Here is a 16,764-nt window from a genome sequence, read left to right as displayed (position 1 = left end):
ACCCATTTTTCAACTCCAGGTTTTAAGTTTGGTTGTATTATAACTGCTTTGTCCTTTTTAGCTCCTTAAGTTTATTTATTTATTAATATTTTATTTATTTATTCATGAGACACAGAGAGGTGGAGAAACAGGCTCCATGCAGAAAGCCCAATGCAGGATTCGATCCCGGGTCTCCAGGATCACACCCTGGGCTGAAGGCAGCACTAAACCGCTGAGCCACCTGGGCTGCCCATTCCTTGAGTTTGTTTATTTATTTATTTATTTATTTATTTATTTATTATTTTTTTTGAATTTTTATTTATTTATGATAGTCACACAGAGAGAGAGAGAGAGGCAGAGACATAGGCAGAGGGAGAAGCAGGCTCCATGCACCGGGAGCCCGACGTGGGATTCGATCCCGGGTCTCCAGGATCGCGCCCTGGGCCAAAGGCAGGCGCCGAACCGCTGCGCCACCCAGGGATCCCATTCCTTGAGTTTAGATATCATAAATGTGGATAGCTTACTAAGATTTGATTTGTGCTTGGAGTTACATATTTTAGAACTTGGAATTGACTTGAAATCCATTAGGGAGGTCGGAATATATCCTTCCATATAATGCAGTAGCTCTCTCCTTAGCATCCTTGATTTTGGATAAGCATCTGTTTGATTACCACCACCACTTCTCCTTCCTTTCTTCCTACTTGGCAGTCCCGTCCTCATGGACTTCAACTACAGGGAGCACATATATAAGGAACCTGTTGTTTTCTGTAATTACGTTAGAAAATTCAATCTGTTACTAAGTCAAAAGTTACCTCCATGTTTCCAGCCACATACTTTAGAGGTTGAAAGAATTAGTGATATAGTCTGACTTTATCCACTGCAATAATCTTTTCTGCAACATCTATTATAGATAAACAGGTAAAAGAAAGTAAAAAAGGCAAAAAGTCCTACCTTTTAAAAGTATACAGTTTAGAAAAAATAAGTCTATAGATTGTAAAAATTTTAAGTGTAATTAGAATACTATCGTATCATCATAGGCCTTCAAAAATCAACAGTTAATTTCTTAATATGATGGATTGTTTCGTTGTTGCTGTGTTGTTCGTTTATCTCCTCCCATCCTCCAGCCCAGATCTTTTTAGCTTGCTTTGTATTCTCCTTGATCTTAACAGTGCTTTTGAATCTAACTTGATGTCTTTTTTAAGTTTTGGAAATTCTCACTGATCATCTTTTCAAATACTGTTGCTGTTCCAGTCTTCTTTTTCTTCTGGTCCACCAATTACATGTGTGTTAAATGTTTTTATTTATTTTTTAAAACCTATTTTGTGTTCTTTTTTGCATTTTCCATCCTTTTTACTTTCTGTACTTTAGTCTGGATATTTTTTTTCTGATCCATTTTCCAGAGCACTGATTGTCTCTCCAGCTAATTTTTATATGCCGTTAAAAACATCCACTGGGGTTTTAGTTTTAACTATTATAATTTTCAGTTCTAGAATTTGCGTTTAGCTGTTTTTTTAATAATCTGGTTCTCTGGTTCAATTCTGAATATTGTCTTTCATTATTCTTGAACATTTTAAACATAATAACTTACTTTAAAAAAATGTTTTGTGGGGATCCCTGGGTGGCGCAGCGGTTTGGCGCCTGCCTTTGGCCCAGGGCGTGATCCTGGAGACCCGGGATCGAATCCCACGTCGGGCTCCCGGTGCATGGAGCCTGCTTCTCCCTCTGCCTGTGTCTCTGCCTCTCTCTCTCTCTCTCTCTCTGTGACCATCATGAATAAATAAATAAAATCTTTAAAAAAAAAAAATGTTTTGTGTAATTATTGGAGAGAGAGAAGGAGAAAGCACAAGCAGGGGGAGCAGCAGAGGGAGAAGCAGACTCGCCACTGAGCAGGAGCTGGGGTTCATGACCTGAGCTGAAGCAGCCACTTAACTGACTCAGGCACCTCTCAACAGAATGTTTTAAAAGCTTATGTCTGAAAAACTCAGTTATTTAGATCACCTGCGGAGATTGTCAGTTATTCCTTAGGTTTTCAATCAGGTTGCCCTACCTTGTCATTACTGACCTAGTTACATTTCATTGAGTGCTGGACACTGTAGTAAATAGTATTGCTTAATAAGAAGACCAGGATATATTTTCCTCCAGAGAATTTGTACATTTGTTTCTGAGTAGTGACTGGGTAAGGGGCACTAGCAGTCCCACAGCATCTTATTCCAGTGAGAGATTGAAAAGATTGAGAGCTGGGTTTCAATTCATGGAGGATTTTCTTATAATTCTTTGATTTTACCTTTAGTCCCTGAGTAGCCTTTTGTGACCCCCTCCTGAAGCCTGGTGGTTTACCAGACCCCCTTAAGAACCTCAGAGGGCTTTTTGTGCAGTTTTTTGGTCTCTTCTCCCTGCGAGTATTTTAAAAATATTGCTCAGCTCCTTGGGTCTCTTTAGTAGAACCATCAGGAGGAAGGCAGCCCTGTTAGCTCTCTTTGAATTTCTGATATTCAGTTTGCCGACCTTGATCTCATTCATCTAAACGTGCTAGTTCTTTTTCATGTGAGTTAAGCTAGATATGCTGTCTATCTTATTAGCCATTTTGCCATAATTACGAATTGTTCTTCTGAAATTAAATACTGCCTTTAACTTTTATTTTCTTGCATCCTTGTCTGTGAAGGTAGATGTTTCATTCCAGAGTCAGGCTTTTCTTTTAACCATATATATTGGATTCTGTGTTATTTTCCCCCTCCCCTTCAGGTTTATTTTGCTGTTTTACCAACTGCAGCGTAATAAAGTGATTGAGATTGGAGGCTGGAATGGGGGGAGTCGAAGTTTGAAATACAGACATTTGGGGAAGGTAACGGCCATCTCATTGATTCTAAAGCTCAGCCTGTGGGTTTGTTTGACTTAGATGAAAGTGAAGAGGATGAAGATGATCTGTTGCAAAGGACTGGGAATTTCATATCCACATCAACCTCACTTCCTAAAGGAATCCTAAAGGTGAGAGTCAGGGAAATGGGGCCTCTAGCCCAACTACCTCTGAAACCCAGAATGCTTCCCGATTGCAAATGTATGGGTTCGCGTTCTCTGTGGGATTAAATGTATTGCTGTTGTTTATTCTTCTGCGGAAATGGTCAAGAAGATTAAATTAGGTCCCCAGGGATCTTTTGACAATTGTGTTTGACTTCTTCAAGGTTTCTTTTAACCCTTCTTTAATTTCCACGGGCGCTAGCCTGGTTTATGTTGTCGTCATCTCTTACCTCCTGTATCGCGTACTGCAGTCACTTTGTGTGACTCGCCTCTCACTTCCACTTTACTCTTCCTATTCTTCATTTAGTACTACCCAGGAGGGTCTTCCAAAAATAAAACATCAGGTCATATCACTTTTCATCACTTTTTGAAAACTTCTGAATTCTTTTTTTTTTTTTTTTTTTTTTTTAGATTATTCATTAGAGACACAGAGAGAAAGGCAGAGACCTAGGCGGAGGGAGAAGCAGACTCCCCACAGGGAGCCTAATGTGGGACTTCATCCCGGGAGCTGGGGATCTCCCTGAGCCAAAGGCAGACACTCAACAACTGAGCCACCCAGGCATCCCAAAACTTCTGAATTCTTTTTCACATTCTACACTGCTCTTCATAACCTGGCATCTGCCCACGTCTGAAATTTCATCTCAGAAGTTTTCCCCTTACTTCCTACCTACATTCCCTAGGTCTTCTTTCTGTTTCTTAAACATGTTGAGTCCTTTCTCGCCTTAGAACTTTTGCTCTTTGTCCTGCCTGTCTGTCTGTCAGGCATTGTTAATGGCCAGCCCATTGGTACCTTTCCCCTCAAATGACACTTAGGTCCTTCCTGACTATCTTGTGTAAGTGGTCCACACTAGTTACTTTCTTTCTCATCACTGTATCTAACTTGTTCATTGTGGTAACCAAGTGCCTGCCCAACATAGTGCTTCAGTTAAATGTCTGTTAAATAATTAGATCTCTCTCTGACATACATTTTTTTCCCCATTATAAAATGGTGGCATGCTTTAGATGGGGGAGGGAACCCTATTATGACAAATTACTAGGAGACAGTATTTGTGCTTCCTTTACCTTATGAAGGTAGTTTACTCAGCCCTTCATAGGGTAAATTCATTTCCCCAAAATTGCAGTTACCATAAAACTCTAACTCCATTTGTTACAAACGAAATATACACATAGTACTCACTTTATCTTTTGTGTAATTTTTAATTTTTATTTGTTTTAAAAATTTTTTTATTTACTTATTTCACAGAGAAAGAAAGCACACAGCAAGGAGAGAGGCAGAGGGAAAGGGAGAGGCAGGCTTCCTGATGAGCAGGGAACTCAACACACAGCTCAATCCCAGGACCTTGCGATCATGACCTGAGCCGAAGGCAGACGCCTAACTGAGCCACTTAGGCACCTGATATAATTGAAGTTTTAATATATAGAGAATAACCCACAAAAACCAAGAAATAGCTGAAAATAGCCTAGATGTATGAGGTCATCATTGCTTTAAACTAGGAGCCATGTGTTCTATGGGGAGAACATAAGCTATGCATGCCAACCACAGAACCACGGGGATAATTATGTAGTACCTCTTATTTTGTTCCATGAATGTAAAGATGCTAAAGTAGCAGTTTTAAGTAAAAAATTTCTGGAAGTCAGAGTATCGTAATTTATATGGGTGTATCATGAGAAAATGACTGTATCCTGATGCTCTAAGACCTTAACGATTTCATCCCTTCATTTGAAAGAAGGTAAAAATGGATTATTGTATAGTAAAATGACTTGCTAGTTGGTAGCAGAGCTGTGGTCTTCTGGTTACCTTTCCAGTGCACTTTTTTTTAAGATTTTATCTATCTGTCTGAGAGGGAGCACAAGCAGGGGGAGGGGCAAAGGAAGAGGGAGAAACAGGCTGCCCACTGAGCAGGGAGCCTGATAAGGGGGCTCGATCCCTGGACCCTGAAATCATGACCTAAGCCAAAGGCAACTGCTTAACTGAGCCACCCAGGCACCCCTCCAGTGCCCTGTCTTCTGCATCATGAGCTGTGTTATGTCTTTTCTTTATGATTTAAAAAAAATAATGTTAACCCATTTGTAGTGATTAAATTCTAGGTTTATTTTTCTATAGATAAAGAACTGTCAGCATGCTAATGCGGAACGTCCCACTACTGCTAGGATTTCCTCTGTGCAGTTCCATCCTCGTGCTCAGGTTGTGATGGTTGCTGCACTAGATAATGCTGTATCGCTGTTTCAGGTATGCATTTTTAAATTAAAACTTATAGTCAGTAGTATTTACTCCCAGGATATAGAGTCTAGGAAATAACCAAAAGGAATGTTTGCATTTCCTTATAGGTTGATGGAAGAACAAATCCTAAAATCCAGAGCATCTATTTGGAAAAGTTTCCAATCTATAAGGCTTGTTTTAGTGCTAATGGAGAAGAGGTTTTAGCCACGAGTATCCACAGCAAGGTTCTTTATGTCTATGATATGCTGGCTGGAAAGTTAATTCCTGTGCATCAAGTGAGAGGTAAGGTTTCTCTTGCACATGCAGCTGATCACCCCTCTTCCCTGCCAGCCCCACAGCTGAGTTCAATTTAACAGTGTTTACAACCACTTTCCCCCCATTGGATTCTTTTTTCTCTTTTTTTTTTTTTTTAAAGATTTTTATTTATTCATAGAGATGCAGAGAGAGAGAGAGGCAGAGACACAGGCAGAGGGAGAAGCAGGCTCTATGCAGAGAGCCTGACGTGGGACTCGATCCAGGGTCTCCAGATCATGCCGTGGGCTGCAGGCGGCGCTAAACCGCTGCGCCACCGGGGCTGCCCACCCCCCCCACCCCCCATTGGATTCTTAAAAATGAGAGTATCTTTAGTTTTAGCATTCAGGGTATGTCATTGTGTTGAGATAACACATCCAAATGAAAGTAGTGAACTTTTTATTGAGTGCTTATGGAAAATTGGAATTTTTTTCTCCTAGAGCAGAAAAGCAACTGGAAATGCTTGGCTGTAAAATTAGCAGTTGATGCAGCAGCAAGAGCTTGAGAGCTAGAAGACTTGAGTCCCAAGTCCTCAAAGTATTTCACCTCTCTGGTCTTCAGGAAATTTGGGTTCTCTCTTGTTCCTCTCGTGTGTGTTATAATAGAGTTTTGGTTTACATTTAAAGGAAGTAAGCGTTGCTTTTGGACATGATAATGTATTTTAAAGACTATTTTAAAAAATATTTTTATTAGGTGAAAATGTATCTTCTTCTACTCTTCCCATTCTTCCCCTCCGCATATCACCACAAAATCCAGTGACACCTTTATGAACCCTATGTGAACCTAGGCCCTTATAGTGAGGTTGGCTGGGTTAGCATTGTAAGTGTTGGGAGGTGGCGTTAATGATGCTCTGGCTTCCTGGAGTTTCCCTGTTACACTGTAGGTATGTTTGGGGCTGTAAAGGACAAGGGTAGCTCTTTACAGCTTTTTTTTCTAACTGTTCAAAGTGAATGAGACCAACTTCAGAAACATTTATGGTGTTTCTTTTCAGTGTTTCCAGTCTTCTGTTTCCTGTGTTCCCTGACACTTGGTGATACTTTCCATGTGGGTTCTTAGTTGAAGCATGTTTTAACCCCTTGCTTCTCAGTAATGTGCATATGAATCACCTGGGGATCTGGTTAAAGCACAGACTGATTCTCTAGGTGTGAAGTGGGCCTGATTCTGTATTTTTAACAAGCACTTAGGTGATGCTGACCTCACTTTGAGTTGAAAAGGCTTAACCAGTCTACCCGTATTGAAGCAGAAAACAGCATATAGTTGTTAACTTTTTTCACGTTCTGTTCTTCTAAATGAAAAGGTACAGGGTTTTTTCCATCCTTGCCTTCCATCCTTTTGTGAATAGCAAAACCCGGGGTTGGCCAAGATACAGTTAGTGATGTTTACCATGGAATCTGCTGGTACGCAGGAGTGTGGATCTAATTGCTAGTTTATTCTGAGACGTGGCATTTGCCTTTCCCTCTCAGTATTTCCTCTCTTATTCTTTCCTCTATAAGCATAGCTTGGCAATAATGATGATAATGATAAAGTTAAGTGTATTTCCTTTTGTGGGTTGGTTGTTGAACACTATTTTCAGTCTTATAAAACACTATAAATGACTCAAATTAATGAAGGACGTTAGGATGGAGGGAGAAATTGCTGACTGGTTAGAATATGCAAACGTATACATATGTAAATTTGTCTTAAATGTAAATTTAAAAAATGAATACAGAATTGATGGATTCTAAAGAATTCTGAATTGATGGTTTGTTCCATTAACCCGATGGTGCTCATAATATGGGGTCCAGGGACTCAAAATTCTCTGATAGAATTTAGAGGTCTGTGAAGTCAGTTGAGAAGAATATTACATCTTTATTTTTACTAACCTATAACTGAGGTTTAGCATGTCCTTCAGTTAAGAAAGTTTTTGAACAACAAGAAGGGGACCATATGTTTCACTAGACTGACACAAAAAGGTTGAGCACCCCAGATTACTAGTTCAAACTAGTCCAGAAGCAGTTTCTGTTATATTATTTAGAAGGACAATTTTTTAAAAAGATTATTTGTTTATTTATTCATTCATGAGATAGACACAGAGAGAGAGGCAGAGACACAGGCAGAAGGAGAAGCAAGCTCCATGCAGGGAGCCCGATGTGGGACTCCATCCTGGGACTGCAGGATCATGCCCTCAGCCAAAGGCAAACATTCACCACTAAGCCGCTCAGATGTCCCTAGAAGGACAATTCTTTCTTTTCTTTCTTTCTTTCTTTTTTTTCTTTTTTTTTCTAGAGGGACAGTTCTTAAGAGAGATCTTGTTCTAGGTAAACACATGAGGAATCTGACCATTTGGGAATTAAATTAGTTGGTCAGGCAGCCATTTTGATTATAAGCATAATACTCAAAGGTGTGGTAATATCGGAGCTTCAGTTTTCTCTTTGTATAAAGCTGAGGGTCCTAAATATTAAAAAAGGTAAATTTAGGGCAGCTCGGGTGGCTCAGTGGTTTAGCGCCGCCTTCAGCCCAGGACCTTATATTGGAGACCCAGGATCGAGTATCGCATTGAGCTCCCTGCATGGGTCCTCCTTCTTTCTCTGCCTGTGTCTCTGCCTCTGTCTGTCTCTCTCTTTCTATCATGAATAAATACATAATCTTTAAAAAATTAAAAAAAATTTTTTTTAGTTTTATTTTTCTAGTTTTTATTTTAATTCCAGTTAGCATACAGTGTTCTGTTTCAAGTGTACAATATAGTGATTCAGCACTTCCATACATCACCTGGTGCTTATCACAAGTACACGCCTTAATCCCCATCACCTAGTTAACCCATTCCCCCATCCCTCGACTCCCCTTCCTTCTGGTAACCATCACTTTATTCAAAAGAGAAAATTTTTACCATGAGTACAACCACATGGTAAGTGCTCAGTTAGCAGTAAGTAATTGCCACCATTTTAGGAGTAACATATAATCTGTCCCATCACAGTCCACTTTCCATCTTACGGAATTTGGCACTATTATGATTAAATTGGCCATTCTTTTTCTTATCACTTGTTCATTAGTTGACCTAAAAATCTCATTCACAGATCTGTAAAAAGATTTCTATCTGGTGTCTTTATTTTATTTATTTTTATTTTTAAAAGATTTTTTGTTTATTCATAAGAGACACAGAGAGAGAGGCAGAGACACAGGCAGAGGAAGAAGCAGGCTCCTCACAAGGAGCCCAATGTGGAGCTTGGTCCCCAGACTCTGGGATCACAACCTGGGCCAAAGGCAGATGCTCAATCACTGAACCACCCACATGTCCATATCTGATATCTTTAAAGCATTATATTTTCTTTGGCAAGGTCATACATATTTTATCTGGTTCCTATTTTGGAAGATTCAGCGTTTGTTAAAAGTAATTAAAATGTTGATATTAGCATTTATTACCACTTTTTGCGAGGTTAAAAGTAAAATGCTACATACGTATAACTGGTATGCTGTAAGTTTTGGATGAAAATACTGTTATCTTATTTTTTTTTTCAATTAATTGCTAAATCAACTACCAGACTTAATTTGCTGCAAGTCTAGTGTTTACTTCTGAAAGACCCCCCCTCCCCCTTTCTTGAGTTCTCTCAGAACAACAAGCTTACTCAGGCATAAGGTCTTTTAGCCAGCTGTGGGCAGAGAGCAGGCACTGTGTAATGAGCCCTTTGGCACTTTGCCTTTTGCTGCCACACCAGGTCTGTCTCTGCCCAGTATGAGAGAACTTTGTTCCCTGTGGCTCTCATGATACATGTGCAGTCCGTATTCCTCTGTGGGTGTGGTGGTCCCCAGCTGTAGGCCATTTAGTTCTCATATTTCTTCTGTGTCAGTAAGATTTGGTCTGGAGGAGTTTCCAGCTCTACACTGCTGGAACTAGCCTCCCTTCCCTGCTTCATGATGTGATGGGATTTTCCTTTTGCTTGGAGCTGTTTCTGTATACTGTAGTCAGAATGTAAATTTTGACCAGAGTGGGGGATGAAAATTATCCTAGATGGAATAGATTCATAGTGGAGGAGTAACCCCAGTAATTGAAAATTGTATCTGGATTGATTTCCATCAAGAGACCTAGGGTATAGTCCCTGGGGCAGCACTAGAGTGGGAGGCCCAGTTTTGTAGGATTTTTGAACCATTTAGACAAAAACTGTTAATAGGATAAAAGATCGTCTGTGGGATCCTTAACTAGCATTTTCCTGTAGAGGAACAAGGGTTCTTCACTAGATTTTTCTAAATGTATTTATTCTGATGACTATATTAACTTAGCAACTTAAACATTTTTTGAAATAATACTTTTTGATCAAGCAGTGCATTCATTTGGTGCAAAAATCCAGTACATAAAAGAGGGTGAAGAGTGAAAAGTTTCCCCTGGTCTGTCTCCCTGGCCACCTGCTTCCCTTCCCTAGAGGTAGCCAGTTGTACCTATTTATGTATCCTTTCTATTAGACAATTTTTTAATGAGTTAAGTTTGCTCACTAAGTCATCTTGATAGAGTCTTCGGTATGGTCAGTATGAGCCTTTTAGGCATGGAAAAAAGAGTATGTCCCTTTGTAATTAAGTAAATCAATACTCTATATACTTAGCTCATGTGATTAGGTTATACAAGTCACATTTTTGGAAGCTAATCAACTCTTGAATACATTGACACTTTGTGGTTTTCTTTTTTCCTTTCTTATTTGTTTATTTAGTTTTTCCTTTTTGCCTCTACCTAGTTAAGACTAGACTGCTTCATCATGGGCTGTTTAGTTGGTAGTCAGCAACTAGTTACAGTATGTTACTGTGTTTTAGCTGTCTCTCATGGCTGTATATTTCCCTCCTGGTAAATGAACTTTGTGACAAAGAAGTATAATTTATCCTTTTAGTTAATTACAGATATCACCATTTACATTTGGAAAATTAGTTGGTACGTTTACTATTCGGAGAGCTGAATCTCTGGCTGCAGTTCAAATGGTGAATGTTAACCAAGACAGAGAAGAAGAGTAAGCACTTTGTAATGACCTTTATTTGGGTCAGACTCACTCAGTGTGAGCCTACTTTTGGTTTAGTTTGAGGCATTTAGATGTTTTAAAAGAAATTCTCAATTGCCAGTGAATGATAATGTTACAGAAAACCATATTAGGAACGCCTAGGTGGCTCAGTGGTTGAGCCTCCGCCTTTGGCTCCTGGGATCCCGGGGTCCTGGGATTGAGTCCTGCATCATGCTTCCCACTGGGAGCTTGCTTCTCCCTCTACCTATGTCTCTGCCCCTCTCTGTCTCTCTCATGAATAAATAAATAAAATCCTTAAAAAAACCAACATATTAATTCTTATTGATTTGTCTCCTCTCTTAGGTTTGAAAGAGAAGCTAGTGAGGAGCTTTGAAGTCTCTCCAGATGGGTCCTTCTTGCTGATAAACGGTGTTGCTGGATATCTTCATTTGTTGTCGATGAAGGTGAACCATTATTAGTGGTTGCTTGTTCTTTTAGGATAAGATTTTAGTGTAGGGATAGTCTTTGAACCATAACTCACAGTGTCCTGAAATCTGCATCTTAAGCAGAGGGGCACAGTGGGACTTGGGAAGAGCTTCCGAGTGTAGGGACAAACACAGCTGAGTAGGTACTACGAATCCCACTGAGCCAGTGTGATTCTTCCATGCACCTCTTAGCATTTTGATAAGTAATATTTGTTATTCTTCCAGACTAAAGAATTGATTGGTAGCATGAAAATTAATGGGAGGGTTGCAGCGTCCACATTCTCTTCAGATAGCAAGAAAGTATATGCCTCTTCAGGTAAGTTAATGACATGATCATCTAAAGCTTTTCTTTTCCTTTTTTTTTAAATTTTATTTATTTATTTATTTATGATAGTCACACAGAGAGAGAGAGAGGCAGAGACACAGGCAGAGGGAGAAGCAGGCTCCATGCACCGGGAGCCCGACGTGGGACTCGATCCCGGGTCTCCAGGATCGTGCCCTGGGCCAAAGGCAGGCACCAAACCGCTGTGCCACCCAGGGATCTCCCTAAAGCTTTTCTTAAAGGCTTTGGATGTGTTTATATTTCAGATTTAACCAAAAACAGTGTTTGATTTTAGACTTTTGTGTTAGTTAGAAAGTCATTTTTAATTTTAGAATTTGTCATTGCCGGGCAGCCCGGGTGGCTCAGCGGTTTAGTGCTGCCTTCAGCCCAGGGTGTGATCCTGGAGACCTGTAGGATCTTGGGGCCATCATAATCTTAGTGTAGTTCATGCTGCTTGGTAGTGGGAGGCATCAGAGTGGTTCTACCTGTGAGTACTATTCTTCAATCTCTGTGGGGCTCTTTAGCATAATTTTTGCTATACTTCAGCTAATAGCACCTGATAACATACCATTAGGGGCTTTTTTTGAGGTATAATTGACATATATTAAGTCACAACAGTGATTAAATGTTTGTATATATTGCAAATGATCACAATAAGTCTAGATATCATCTGTCACCGCACAGTTACAATTTTTTTTTCTTGTGATGAGAACTTATAACGTCTCTCTTAGCAACTTTCAAATATGCTCTACTGGGACGCCTGGGTAGCTCAGTGGTTTAGTGCCTGCCTTCGGCCCAGGGCATGATCCTGGAGTCCTGGGATCGAGTCCCACGTCGGGCTCCCTGCATGGTGCCTGCTTCTCCCTCTGCCTGTGTCTCTGCCTCTCTCTCTGTGTCTCTCATGAATAAATAAATCTTAAAAAAAAAACAAATATGCTCTACTGTGTTGTTAACTGTAGTTCACCATATTATATATTGTCTCCATGATTTATTTTATAACTGGCTTAAAAAGTTGTTTTGGGTTTTGTTTGTTTGTTTGTTTGTTTTTTACAGATTTATTTATTTTAGAGAGTGCACTAGTGAGGGAGGGGGAAGCAGACCCCCTGCTGAGCAAGGATTTCCCAACAAGGGGCTCTATCCCAGGACCCTGAGCTCATGACCTGAGCTGAAACTCAGTTTAGAGTGATTTTCACTCTAAACTTAAAGGTACTATTTTTAGATAGCTAGTTAGAATGTAGTTTTCTAGATGTGGGAATGTATATCAGAAATATTTTTAGGCCAGTTTTCTAGGTGTAGGATATTTATAGTGAGTTTTTGTTTCTAGCCCCTTTGTACTATTGAAGAGGGGCTGAGGATGGTCAGCTCAGTTGGCTTTCAACTTAAAAACAAAATTAACCAAACTCTTTTTTGGCTCTTTAATTCAGGTGATGGGGAAGTTTATGTTTGGGATGTGAACTCTAGAAAGTGCCTTAATAGATTCGTTGATGAAGGCAGTTTATATGGATTAAGCATTGCCACATCTAGGAATGGACAGTATGTGGCTTGTGGGTAAGTAAAGAGAGGTTCTTGTAACCTTAATCATGTTGTGCTAGTGGAAAAATATTAAAGAATTAAATACACTAGATAGTGCTTAAGTAGTTCTATTTATAAACTGTTCAGTAATAGAAAATCAGTACACCCAGGTCTTTTGCACATCCTCTTAATGCAATGTTTAATAATGTTAATGGTGGCTTATCAGCTCTTTGACAAAGAAATACTGGACTGCTTTATATCATTGTATTTTTTCTTTTTTTTTTTAATTTTTATTTATTTATGATAGAGAGAGAGAGAGCCAGAGAGACACAGGCAGAGAGAGAAGCAGGCTCCATGCACCGGGAGCCCGACGTGGGACTCGATCCTGGGTCTCCAGGATCGTGCCCTGGGCCAAAGGCAGGCGCCAAACCGCTGCGCCACCCAGGGATCCCTGTATTTTTTCTTATATTTGAAATATTCATTTAATCACATCAGGTTTTCTTATTACTCTTTTGGTTTCTTGCCATTGATAAGGAAACAATAAGTTAAACTTTGGGTTTAAGTTTCAAAGATACTTAAAGCACTTTTTTCTTTGGCTAGTGGTATAAATCAAACATGTTGCTAAGAAATACTGTTTGTTAATATTGTAGAAACTTTGAAAATATTATCTAGAACATGTTACTGTGTTGTTACTGGAAAGAAATGGTTGTTGCACTAGTGGAAAGATGGCTCTATTCTCCTACTTGATTCTTTTTTTTTAGTATTTTTATTTTATTTACTCATGAGAGACACACACACACAGAGAGAGAGAGAGAGAGAGAGAGAGAGGCAGAAACACAGGAAGAGGGAGAAGCAGGCTTCCCACAGAGAGCCTGATGCAGGACTCAATCCCAGGACAGGACCCCGGGATCACAACCTGAACCGAAGGCAGAGGCTCAGCTACTGAGTCATCCAGGTGCCCACTCCTGTTTGATTCTAAAGATGCATGGGGCGAGGGGGCATTGGAGACTTACCTGGATTTCTGATTATCTTATTTTCCAAGCCACTCATCACCTGAAACTTTAGATCTTCTGACAGTGGATTTTTATGACTTTCTTAGTGTGTACACAACTTCAGTCAAATCTCCCTGGGTGAGAGATGAAGTGGGTCTTGCCATCTGTTAGTATGGCATATGCTTTCTTCATTCCCTCCTTCAGGTTAAAATTGGGACAAATCCTTGTAAACATCCCCACCACCATTTGAAAATTGGTCACCTACTACCTTTGGGGCATGGGGTGGGAGTGGGAAAGAAGGGAGTGGGAAAGAAGAAAATTGGTCACCTACTACCTTTGGGGCATGGGGTGGGAGTGGGAAAGAAGGTAAAACCAGGCTGTGGAGCTTGGAGACCAGGTCCAAATAAAGGCCTTGACAAAGGCCCCTTCCTGTCCTATGTTCTCTCTAGTCACCACACCTACTACAGACCTATAGGGAGGGATGCCCCCATGTGAGCCCAGCATTTGCCCAGTGTGTGCATGATGGCAGTAGTCCATGGTTAGCAGAACTTCTGGGAGTAAAGCTCCTTTAAAATGAAAGCTGATGTTGAAACTAATTTTAAATAATTTTAAGCAGAATTGCCCCCAAATGACCTTCACTTAAATTTGTGAAGTTAGTTTTCTGGTCCTTGCCTCTCTTTTTTGAATTACTTTTATTATTTTATTCATTGGACCCTTTGAAGAGCCCAAAAAGGAAAGAATCTAATACTAGTTTAAACTCATTTGATTTATTTGTCCTCAGTGTAATAGAATTCTGATGTTCTTGGTCAAAGACCATTATTAGGTTTTTATTGTTATACCTGTAGAGAAAGGCCTTAACCTTGTTAGAGGAATTTCTGAGGTTATTAGAGAGGTAGCGAGGAGTGGAGAAGCCAGAGGCAGGAGTAGCTGAACCCCACTGGCTGGTGCTGGCTCCCTTTCTCTCCCCTTCCCCTTTCTTCTGTCAGTGCCTTGCTTCTCCTCTCTCTTCCCTCTGCTGCCCTCTTTGCCCTCCTCCTCGTAGTACTGCCCTGAAACCCCTCTCTCTAGGCCTCTGCTGTTAGGAATTGACTCCTTTGGTCTAAAAACTCCTCTGTTTTGTATCTGTTAATTCTTCTCATTCAGTGTCCTGACATAAGGTAGATGCTTTGAATGCGGTTTTAGCTCTGATAGGGCGATAGGGAAACTAAGATTGTAAATAGTTCCACTTATGTTTTTTTTTTTTTTTTTTTTAAAGATTTTGTTTATTTATTCATGACAGACACAGAGAGAGAGAGGCAGAGACACAGGCAGAGGGGAGAAGCAGGCTCCATGCAGGGAGCCCGACTTGGGACTCGATCCCGGGTCTCTAGGATCACACCCTGGGCTGAAGGCGGCGCTAAACTGCTGAGCCACCCGGGCTGCCCCTACTTACGTTGTTTTTTATGGCATTTGTTAATGTAAGGATTGCAATATGCTTTTATAAAGTGTTCATATTAATTTATGCAACATCAGTGTTAGAGTGTACTTGGGAAATGTCTGGCCTACCTTCATTCTGTGGATAGGGACTGATGCTCTGAAGTGTTCTCTAGGAGACCACTGAAATCATTGACAGAGTAGGGCCTAGAACCCTGTAGTCTCACTTTTTCAGGTGCAGTACCTCTCTCACTCCACTGGGTGGAATCTGTAGTTAGGTCATACCTTTGCTGCATCTTCTGTAAGTGCAATAGGGTGTCTTGTTCTGTGACTTCCTAGCTGGTCCGGAAGTCAGTCATTAAAAAGAAAGACATGTGAATGTCTACTAGGTGCAAAGCACTGTATATTGAAGAATGAAAAGGAATTGAGACATGGCATATTCTGTCTTGTGTGTGATAGCCCTTTGTGTGCAGAGGCCCCTCTGACCTCAGAAGGTAGCTTACCAAATTCAGATATCCTCATAAGGTGACTGAGTGAGTCTCCTTTGTTTTATTTTCTCTGCTGACAGTGAGGAAGTTGGGAATGTCTCATCCTGCAGCCATGCCACAAATCACTAGCTTAGCCTCCTGTCTTTACTAGGGGTGCAAGCTACAAACCACTTTGGGGTCTTTGCATTTTGAGAACTTTAGGTCAATGCCATAGAAGTATCTATTTTTGCATTTTCAGATCACAGTTCTATCAGGTGATTTGAGATTTGTTGGCTCTAGCCTTTATCAGCTCCTTATAAATACACAAATTAAAATAGCCTTTTTAGGGCTCCTGGTGGCTTAGTCAATTAAGTGGCTGCCTTTGGCTCAGCTCATGATCCCAGGGTCCTAGAATCGAGCCCCACATTGGGCTTCCTGCTCCATAGGGAGTCTGCTTCTCCCTCTCCCTCCACCGCTCCCCTCGCTCGTGTGTTCACTCTCAGATAAAATCTTTAGAAAAAAATAAATAAAATTGCCTTTATTGTTCCCATCTAAATAGTTTCAAACTTTGATTAATAATTACAATGAAAAGACTTATCAGCAAATTTTTTCCCATCATTTACCATGTGCCAAGGACTGTTTTTCTTGTATAACTATATGTACATATGTGTGTGTATATTAACTATATATGTGTATGGGTGTATCTATATATTTTTCATATATAAATTCTCATTTCCTACTTCACAATATGGGTACTATTATCTCCATTTTACAGGTTGGGGGGCTGAGGCATTGTGAGTTAAGTAACTTGGTTAATGTTACATAGAGAGTAAGAGGTAGAGCCAGCAGTTACAACCCAAATAGTCTGGCTGCAAAGCCTGAGCTCTTAATGACTCTGCTGCCTGTTTTGAAGCTATACCTTTCTGCATTTGTGTTTACATATGTACAGGCGGGGCGTCTGGGTTGCTCATTGGTTGAGCCTCTGCCTTTGGCCCAGGTCATGATCCAAGGGTCCTGGGATAGAGTCCCACATCAGGGAGTCTGAGTCTCCCTCTTCTTATGTCTCTGCCTCTCTCTCTGTGTCTCTCATGAATAAATACAATCTTAAAAAA

The 16,764-nt window shown here is 40.3% G+C and overlaps 1 protein-coding gene across 6 annotated transcripts in view; it reads left to right on the top strand.

The window, feature by feature from the left end:
* Positions 1–16,764, top strand: part of UTP18 (UTP18 small subunit processome component) — a 41,665-nt gene that overhangs the window by 10,864 nt on the left and 14,037 nt on the right. For all 6 annotated transcript variants that reach the window (XR_013354438.1, XR_013354439.1, XM_077852703.1 and 3 more), the window contains exons 5-10: positions 2,876–2,964; positions 5,099–5,224; positions 5,323–5,497; positions 10,825–10,925; positions 11,172–11,262; positions 12,693–12,816. Coding sequence is in view for 4 of the 6 variants with exons in the window: in XM_077852703.1 (XP_077708829.1) it covers positions 2,876–2,964; positions 5,099–5,224; positions 5,323–5,497; positions 10,825–10,925; positions 11,172–11,262; positions 12,693–12,816 (706 nt within the window). In the remaining 2 variants the exon portion in view is untranslated. The remainder of the gene's footprint in view (positions 1–2,875; positions 2,965–5,098; positions 5,225–5,322; positions 5,498–10,824; positions 10,926–11,171; positions 11,263–12,692; positions 12,817–16,764) is intronic.

Source organism: Canis aureus, chromosome 16, assembly GCF_053574225.1.
Source record: "Canis aureus isolate CA01 chromosome 16, VMU_Caureus_v.1.0, whole genome shotgun sequence".
Lineage (NCBI taxonomy): Eukaryota > Metazoa > Chordata > Mammalia > Carnivora > Canidae > Canis > Canis aureus.
This window is presented reverse-complemented; position numbering and strand designations above follow the sequence as displayed.